The sequence below is a fragment of the Ambystoma mexicanum genome, chromosome 2p (assembly GCF_040938575.1).
Source record: "Ambystoma mexicanum isolate Mex_15411 chromosome 2p, UKY_AmexF1_1, whole genome shotgun sequence".
NCBI classification, from domain to species: domain Eukaryota; kingdom Metazoa; phylum Chordata; class Amphibia; order Caudata; family Ambystomatidae; genus Ambystoma; species Ambystoma mexicanum.
Window position 1 is genome coordinate 857,231,261 of NC_090923.1, and position 10,177 is coordinate 857,241,437.

At 41.5% G+C, this 10,177-nt stretch overlaps 1 protein-coding gene across 1 annotated transcript; it reads right to left on the bottom strand.

Annotated features, from left to right (window-relative positions):
- Nucleotides 1–280: 280 nt before the first annotated feature.
- LOC138567809 (protein LDOC1-like) lies at nucleotides 281–739 on the bottom strand. Its single transcript, XM_069646295.1, has one exon. It carries the CDS (start codon nucleotides 737–739, stop codon nucleotides 281–283), a length of 459 nt encoding a protein of 152 aa, XP_069502396.1.
- Between the last annotated feature and the right edge of the window lie 9,438 nt (nucleotides 740–10,177).

A 10,177-nucleotide genomic window follows, 5' to 3' on the forward strand; every position in this document is an offset into this window, starting at 1 on the left:
GTCTCTGGATGGGCGCGTGGCAGGTGTGGCAGGTGAGGAAGGCGAGGGGTTTGCTTCCGGGAAGGGAACAGAACTGCGATACTTCTTCTTTGCATTCTTTCGCTCTGTCAAGCAGAAATCTATTCTTAGTACCGCAGTGACAAGGTCTGTGAAGGTCTCGGGGACGAGGAATTCTGGCAAGCTCATCTTTGAGTTCTTCTTTCAGCCCCCTGCGGAAAATGGTGTATTGGGCCTGTTCTTGCCAGCCTGCCTCAGCAGCTACTTTTTTGAAGAGAGAAATCTAAGTAAGTAAATCAGTATTTCCTTGGCGTACATCTAGCAGGTCTTCACTGGCTACATAGGCACATTCCGTCCTGAGGAACGTCTGTTTCAAGAGGTCTTTGAAGGCTGTAAAGTCTTGTAGTACTGGATCGGACTGAGGTACTAATGGAGTTGCCAAGGCCAAGGCATTTCCAGTCATATGAGTTATCATGAAGCCCACTTTGGCATGATCAGTAGAAAAGGCGCTCTTCCTGAAGGCGAAGTGGATGTTACAAGCATCCAAGAATTCCTTCACCTTCCTTTCAGAGCCATCACATTTTCCAGACACCAGAAGTAAAGGGGGGAGATCTGTGGACTGTTGTTCTCTAGTGGCCACTCTCTGCTGTAACGCTGCATTGTCAGTCTTAAGTGCCTGAACCTCAAGATTAAGGCTTTGAACTGCTGCCACTAGTTCTTGTATCTGTTGTGGGGTGGCCATAATTTCAGTTTGGCGTTGCAAGCTATCAGGCTTGTCACTAATGCTATCTGGCTTGTCAGTAATATCCTCCTCTTCACTTAGGAATTGGAGTTCACCGGGTTCCCCTTCCTCCTGAAATGATTTAGTTGAAGAATAGTCCAACTTCTTTTATCGAGATCGCTGATCGTCTGGTTTCTTTTTTTTTTTAGCAGATAAGGTCTGCCTTGAAAGGAAGCCACTTTAATTCCAGTCCTGGAAATCCCCGGTGGATCCTCTCCACAACAGCTGGAAAGTTGCAGGGGAAAAAGCCACTGGCATAACAAAAAAACAAGATCTTCACAAGGATGGAACAATCGACTGATCTTGAATAGTACTAGAAAACACTAATCCGGATGAGTATTTGCAGGCTTGGTAAAAGGTGGCTCACTAAGGAACGCCAGAGAAGGACTGTAGGAAATTACATAATGTGTACCAGGAAACAAAAAAAGGGGTAAGAACAGAAAGGATCGGAATAATCTAAGGAACGGGGGAGCAAACGGAAACACAAACAGAAAAGGGAAGCAGAGAAATGAGAGAGAGAGGAGCAGCAATACCAAGAAAGCACTGGAGGGAAACAGAGGAGGGGAGCGAAAGAGAACGCACAACTGTAGGAAGATATCAAGTTAAGTAGAGGAGCGAGCGGACCACCGCCAAGGGAATTGATACGGAGCGCAGGCAACGAGGAGAATCCAAGAAGTTGCAACGCGCCGATCCACCGAGTGAAGAGTAGTAAATACAATCGTCGGCGGCCAAGTTGGAATAAACTAGACTGCAACTCACGCTGTGAAAACAACGTAGTGGAACAGTCTAATGTCTAATGAGCCTAGCTGACACATCCACCCCACGTTGGCACCACACGGATTTCCACCAATCTAGGAGCGTCTCATCACTACTGCACCTATAGTTAGTCAACGCCAACCAATCCCTGAGACTATTTGCCCCCTATAGTGTGTAGGACCTGAGACGTGGTTTTGTAATAAATAAGGCTGTCTTTACTATTGTCAGACAGAGCGCTCTTGGAGCTTGCAGAGTCCTTAGCATGCCCTATTTGACTAGATAAAAAACCCTTTACATTTACCCGCACCTGGTCTTGGTCTCATTCCCTCCTGGGGTGTGTCCTTTATTGCCTCTCATTGTGTGGAGGGTAATGCCTTTTGGGGACGCTTGCTTATACTTACCATTTTGCCCAAATGACGCCACATGCAATTGAGCTTCAAGTGAAAAAGGATGTTACCACTCCCACATTCATCGGACAATTTACAGTAGCATTAAACTACAGGACGGGAAACAGATAAGATATTCTGATGCATTTGTATGCATAAATTAATCCATAAAGCAACAAGGGAATGTGACTATGTACCATTGGTAGAGATTGAGGATTTACCCATTCAATTCATGGAGAATAAAGTGTTTCAAGACATTCATTTGGAAGAGAATACAGCATTAGGAATTGCAGTACAGAAATCTTACTACACTGCACATTTCAGTAACACAGTGATCGGGAACATCCCTGAAAGCTATTTGACTACACATGGTCAATTACCAGAATCATTGGAGTCTAAGCCTGAAGGAATCTTTAATGTTCAGTCTGTGTACCCTTATGAGCCAAGTGAAATGGTAAGATGCCATCAGGATGATTGTATTCTGTTTGAATTAGGTGAATCTAAAAGAGAAAAACTGCATATTGAAATGGAGGTTAATATTCCAAAATATTTTACCAAAGCGACTCTCCAAAGAGACTTTGCGACACTGTTACAGGAAAGTACAGAAGTTCCTCCCCTGGAGGGTTTCCCGGGGCTTCAAATGGTTGAGGAGCAGATTCAACTTTCAGATGCCTGCACAAATGATGAAGAAAAAGCCCAATTGAGGAACATATTTTTGGAGTTCAAACAAGGTGTCTATGACTGTGGGGTGACCAATTTGCATGTTGCCACACTACCAGAGGGACATGGTAGGGAGCAATTATTTGTGTGGCAATATAGGTTACCCCTGGCATGTTTGGAATCATGAGCTGAAATAATAAAAAAATGTAGAGTCTAGAGGAATCATTAGGCATATTCATAGTACATCAAATGCTCCTATATAAGGTGTGCTAAAACCCAATGGCCATTGTCGTTTTTGTGCAGATCTACGAGAATTGAACAAAAAGGTACTTGTTTCTAGGTGGTCTCTTCCATTTATTGCTCATGGCCTTGCACAGGTTCACAGGTCAAAGGTATTTACCACCTTAGACCTTACAGCTGGATACTGGTGTGTGCCAAAAGCTGAAGATATTCAAAATGTATTTGCATTTTCATTTGACAAATCACAATATGCATAGTCCCGGTCCTCTTTTGGGTATGTCAATACTGGGAGTGAGTTTGGGATATTCCTGAGCAAGGCACTCCTGGATGCAACTGAAAGAGGAACATATGTTTATGTGGATGATGTGCTAATCAAAAATGAAGATTTGAAAATCCATTTCAATGAGATTAGACATGTACTTAGTCAGATACAGAAGGCTGGGGCAAACGTATCTTTACAGAAAGAACAGTGGTGCAGAAAATGGGTAAACTTCCTTGGCCATGAAGTGACAGAGCACAGATTAAACCCTTAAAAGAAAAATATGGAAGCAATTCAGAAACTAAAAGATACTACTAGCCTAATAAGTTTAAAGAGTTTGTTAGGAATGACAAGTTACAACAGAAATTGTATTGAAACTTATGCAGAAATTGCACAACCTTTGATGAGATACGGAAGCAGGGTGTACCCTGCAAAATGGGAAAAGGAACAAAGTGAGGCAGTGCTAAATGTGTCATGACCTACACAACGTGCCCCTTTTGGACATCCTGGTCCTTGTCTCAACGGGGCTTGCACTCCCTGGTACTCCCAACATGGCCGTCCAGCGTGAAACACCTTCCTCGCTCTACACGTTGGACGTAGCATGTTCTATTAATAGACCACAGCCCCCGCGGCTCTGTGCATCTCAATGCTATTGCGAAGTAGCGACCACACGTGTGCTCCGTAGCTCGCGGTATTGCTTCCCTGTTTCTGTCCCTATTAACTCCATTCCTATTCCCTCTCCTTTCTTTCTTCTTCCTGGACTCGTATGCTGAGTAGTGCACTTTCTTCATTTCCCGGATTCCTGGATTGTTGCATCCCGGGACTTTGAACGCATGCTGGAGTCGGAAGAGACTCGTGCAGCCTTATTCAAGACCCGATCCGTCCGCAAGAAGACATCGACCAAGAAATCCAGCAAAGATCGGACTCAGGTGAGAAGGGGGGAACTCCGTGACAAAATGGGTGTCTAATGAAAGCACCCTGTTTTGCATATCCAATTAAAACAGTTTTTTGTAGTAATAGGATTCACAGATCAATGCATGTCAACAGTGTTATAACAAAAACATGATGCAAATAAACCATTGCAAATGCTAGCAAAGCATTGTCACAGGTAGAGACCAAATTTAGTGAATGTGAAAAAGCGCTTCTGATCACTGTCTGGGCATTACAGCATTTCTGTCCCATGATTCAAGGGGAGCGCGTGATTGTTGAAACAAATCAATCACCAACCTCTGCAATTTTTGCAAAGTAAGAGGATCAGATAAGTGAATTTAGCCCAGTCAAGAATCAACTCATGGACATTGGCACTTCAGGGATTTCCAGAAGAAGTGAGATATGGACAAAATAAAAAAGAGCCCAGTTGCTAAAGGGCTAGCGGAGTTGCATATTCTGCAGCTGTTTGTGTGTATGATGACACAGAGCTAGTGACAAATTTAAATGAATTTGAGCAATCCGCAGACAAGGCTTTCAACGAAGAAACATGTACGAATCTGCCAACTGTGTATGTAGATTTATGTGCATACCACATAGAAAACGATGCTGAAAAAGAACTTGTGGCAGGAATAGGAAATGTGTGGTTTAAATATGACTGCATTCCAAGACGAAGCATGAGGATAGGCCCAAAAAGTAGTCAAGTGGCAGAATTGGACACTATTTATAAGACAATATCTACAGCAGTAGAAAATAGATTCAACAAGATTGTTTTGGTCACTGATTCTGATTATGCTCAAAATAGTATTGCAGGGTATTTACCTGGCTGAAAGGTGAAAGGCATGCTCACATATAAAAAGAAGCCACTTAAACATGACATGATGATTCAAGCCATAGACAAACTTGTGTCAGAAAATAACCTGATAATCCAATGGAGGAAAATACACTTTTATTTGAAAACACCAGGTGAGGATAAGGAAGGAAATTATAAGGCAGATTCATTAGCCAGAATTGGAGCTGTAATGGAAGGGTTTTTTTCTATTTAACACTTGCTTGGTAAAACACAGGTGGCATGCGTTAACAAGCTCTACAACTCCAAAACCAGTTGAACAGCTTGTGACACAATGGAGTTTTGATACTCAAGATCAAAACTTGATTAAGGCACAAAAGGAAGATCTTTCCCTATGCCTATTTTACAACTATTTGCAGTATTCAGAACAAAATCCACTGACTAAAGAGGACTGAAAAAGATAGAAAATTGAGGGTGTTATTAAAAATACAAAATGATAATTAGATTACAAGGTGGACTGGTGATTAGAGAATCTGTGACAGGCAAAATCCAATGAGTAGTGCCTTCGTCATTTTGGGGATTGATGTTACATCATGCCCATGATGCCATAACTGCAGGCCACAGAGGTTCACAGAAGACTTTGGAAATTTTAAGAGATTATGCCTATTGGCCACACATGTCTCAAGATGTTGAGCTCTACAACAGAGGGTGTTTAGTGTGTGCACAGTTTCTGCCTGCGTCACCAGCCCATAGAGCACCATTAATGAAGAGAGGTTTGACACACCCATAGTCTGATTTGCAAGTAGATTTTAATTAGGGCCTGTGAGGACATCAGCAAGGGGAAACAGGTACATGCTGATGGTTGTTTGTTTAATGTCTAAAAGGATGGAGTGCATTCCAGCTCCAGACTGCAGTGGGCGGCCACTTTACTTGTCAATCATATGTTTTGGAGATGTGGTCATCTGTAAGTGATTTCAATCCAGCACTCCATCTAAGTCAATGCCTAGTATGGGATGCCCAATGGAAACCCTTATTTATATATTTTTATGTCAAAAGTTCTTTTAATTCTGGATGATGTACCCTTATATAACGCCCGTCTCTTTGAATTCCCCCGGTCTCACTGAACCAAGAAATATGTTTGTTTTGCAAATTAAAAGATTTATTTGAAGAATTGAATAATATGTATATCACACTTTTATAAATATGGATAATATCTGAATATAGCACTTATGAATATGAACAATGATGGGCAATGGGTAATATGACAATATCAACAATCTCTATAATCAAGTAGGAGTTGGAATAGGAAGAATAATGTAGCAGAGAATAACTTTGTGTGGTTCAAGAAAATGCAATGATTGGAAAGAATGCAACACAGAAAGAAACTTGATATGAATTCAACCAAAGACAATGGGCCTCATTACGACCCAGGCGGTAAGTTACCGCCTGGGCCGTGACTTTACCACCATGGCGTAAACTACGTTTACGCCATGGTGGTTGGCGGACTTACCGCCCCATTCCGAGGTCGGCGGGGCGGTAAGTCCCCAATCCCCATTTACCCTTCCCCATTCCCATTTTTGCCCCATAGGGCATAATGGGAGTGGGGAAGGCGTTAATTACGCCACCGTAAATTACGGTGGCGTAATTAACTCCATGGTCCCTTAGCGCCATGGATTTTAACACCTGCTAAAAGCAGGTGTTAAAAGCGCCATGGCGCTAAGGGACCTCGTAGTTGGCGGTAAGGGGTCGGCGCAGCTAACGCTGCCGTTAACCCCTTACCGCCAGGGTCGTAATGAGGCCCAATATGATGACTCTTTTCCACTGTTGTTACTCACTCCCCCCAATATGCAATATGAAGAGATGAATGAGGGCACACAGGTATCAGGAATAACAATCAACAATTGCAGTTTCTATCCCAATTCCCCCCAGCAAGCTTAGAGAGAACAGTAATGATTTTAAAACAGGTCAATTGCTTTTAGATGTGTTTTGAATTGAATGGGAAAAATGCTAAAAAAAATGCTAGAAAAATGCTAGAAAAATGCTAAAAATGATTTTAATTCACTAAATTGAGAGTTGCCTTGGATAAGTTCAGGGAAACACTAGCAATAATTGTTGAATGCTTAGCAGATGGAAAACGAAATTCAGAAGTTGAGAACAAGAAATAGCTGTGTTTTTTATGGGGTGAAATTGAGCCAAATGCAAAATTGCTGCAACTTTTCCGCGTGAGGGAACGCGATTACAGAAAAACTACAAGGAATTGGAATGTCGTTTTGGGTTCGTTTGAAAGCTGAGGATGTTAACTTTAAAATGACATTTAAATCTCTAGGACGTACAGTTCAAAAGTTACAGAGGTTTTAGTAAAGGTCGATTTCTCTCAAAAAGGAGTCAAGATTTCAAATGAAATTGGGCTTTGAATTACAAACAGGTTGGCTTAGACTAACAATTATCTCAGGAATAGATGGATGAGAAAGGATTCAGAATGGACAAAAGAGTTTCTACAATGCAGTCTGGATATGTTGGAATGGGTTGGATGGATTACTTTAAACTAAGAGATGACTATGGACAGTTCTACGCTAAATACTCACAACTCTGGATTAAGATGGAATGGGCCTGTCAAAGATCTGGTCAAGGGTTTGGGCTTCACTCGCCACCGGACAGGTCTCAGGCGCTGGGTTCTGCTCTCAGCAAGGCACTCTGGTCTGCACGGCCTCTTGGACTGGATATGACAGGTTCTGGGTTACAGCTCTGCTGGACTGATCTGGATCTTGGGTTCTACCATGGTTCTTGGCCAGTAGCAGCAAAACAGCTCAGCCAGGCTGTTGAATGGGTTAAATCAGGTTTGAAAGGTTTTTAAAGGCCTGATGAAAAGGGTTCAGCTTTTTGTATTAGGCATCTGCTTCAGGGTTCTAGAGTCTGGTTCTAGAGTCTGGATCAAGAGTCTAGTTCTGGAGTCTGGATCTTCCTGCAGGGTGCTTTGCCAGTGGATCAGTTGAAGAGTGAAAGTGTGTGTCCTGCCTGTCCCCAGCAGTCTCTATTTATCCATTTTCCAAAGTGGGTGGGGAGGCTGATTGTCTATGCCCAACCCTCTAAGGATCTGATAGGTCAGAGACTTCCCTGTCCCCTGATTTGAGAAAGGAGCAGTGTGTCATGAGGTGTCATCATGTGTCAGAGTGATGCTGCCATTTACAATCTAGGGAAGAACCTCCCCTTTGCTTTTACCCAGAAAATCTATTTTCCCAAAAACATATTTCCAATATGCACAACTTGTTAATAATACATAATTACATGACAGATTTACTATAATTACATGACAGATTGACTAAGGAACGTTCTGTCCAAATCTTATCTTCCTACGAGTTTTGGTTCATAAATGACAATTTTTCGCGCTTTTGGCAAGTTACACATTTTCGGATCTGTGCACTTTTTTTATACATACATGCACATACCCTCTGGGCATATTCCTGTAATTTTTCATGTTCCTAGCATAATCACAATAGCTACAATATTAAATATTTTGTGTTTCAGTCTCTGAATGGTGCACACATTCCAGATTAGTTTTAAACTGTGAGTGAATTTTTCATTTTAATAATCTCTAAGTTTAGTCAGAGGATGATTGGACCAGGCTGACCCGAACCAATCGCATTTGATGGAAGTCCCTTCCTTGGCATATTTAGCTTTTTGAGACACAAGTTTCTCCTGTGAGATTTAGAAATCGCCAGCATCTGACAGAGGCAAGTAACGGTATTGCACCCATTTTTGACAGATTTCTTTCCAGCAACCATCTTCACAAGTGGACTTTGTTCAGATAACATATACTTCTGCTGACGTTATATTTATGTGGATTCTTGAAGTAGAATGATGTTCAATACCCAACAGGAGGTTGGATCTTTTGGGTGGTTTGTGAGCCATGATTTTTGCACATTTGACAACCAAGAAAAAATGGATTTCCACACAGCTCTGTGTTTCTTTTGCAATCAGCCTTGCTCTGTGGGCAGCCGAATGATAGGTTTTTGCAGTGGTCTCCTGTGTTACCACTGACATAGGAAAAAGTGGATGGCGGCCTATTTTTCAGATTTTTACTGCGCACTTTTGGGTGATTTTTAGCGAGCAGCATGCTTTCCGGTGGCCATTCTGATGTTCCTGATGCAAGCAATGCACAGTAATGTTACAGGGCCTGGACTAGCGGGTTGAAACATCCCACACTACCTCAAAGAATAGAATCAGTGTTTTCATTAGTGCATTGAAGACAAAATGTGTCAAATTGTGGGTGTGAAGAGGAAGCTACACATTTCTTACTGGCCCTCCTCTTCATGGGGAGTGGAACGGTATCACAGATCGATAGTTTACATGTTGAAAAGGTTTGTAGCTGAAACTGGATCTCGCTTGGATTTGCAGCTGCTATTGGTATCGATGTCTCTCGGGTCGACGCCTTCTAAATCAACAAATCTCAGCCCCCATGACATTTTGACAGGTAAAATTTCATTTTGCCACAACACTTGTTCTACAGAGCAAATGAACAGGTTCTTGTAAATGCATCCACAATTCATGAATATGTGGAAGAACTGAGAAAACACTTGCAATATGCTTTTGCACTTGCGCAGCAAAAGTCGAAAAAGGCCGCTGACAGTGCAAAGTCATTTTACGATAGGAAGACATCTGTGAGAGAATATTAGGTATGGGACCAGGTGTATAAATTAATTGTTGAGAAAGATAAGCATAAACACTCTAACTTTCTTGCAGCATGGCAAGGGCCATATCGAATTGGAGATAAAATGTTACCTGTGGTTTACAGAATTGCTAAAAAGGAGAATTAACAGTGAAACAGTTTGTCCATGTTAATCAGATTAAGCCCTTCCATCCGAAATATGATGTGAAAACGTTAGAATGAATTGGGACTAGCAGGGAGTGAACAATGTGATGATATGAGAATAAAGTTTTTACTTATTAAATAGAATTACTATAGCTGTAAATAGTGTAAATGTAACAACATGGGGTTTGAAGGGATAAAAGGGAAAATGTATATCAAACTAAATGTTGTATTAAGATTGGTTGTGTTTGAGATTTTGTCTGAAAAGTGCTGTGTGAATTAGTGGGTTCAATTTATGTTATTTTCAGATGGTCCTAAAGTGATGTCCTGGCTGCATCATATGGTATTTTATGTTTAATATTCATTTGTATACATAATTGAATTTAATTTCAGATATTGCGTTGAAAAAGGGAAAGTAAATGGATTGATGTACTTGATTCTTGTATGTTTGTTTGTTTATTAATTTGTACCAGACCCAGGGGTATCAGGGTGCAGAGGACAGGAGGAAACATGAATACTTTCAACTTACACAGGGTACAGAAGAAGTGTACAAGGTTTACAGGTGATATACAAT

Coding starts and splice junctions, on each gene's coding strand:
- LOC138567809 (XM_069646295.1), bottom strand. CDS start 739: ATGGCCACCCCACAACAGATACAAGAACTAGTGGCAGCAGTTCAAAGC.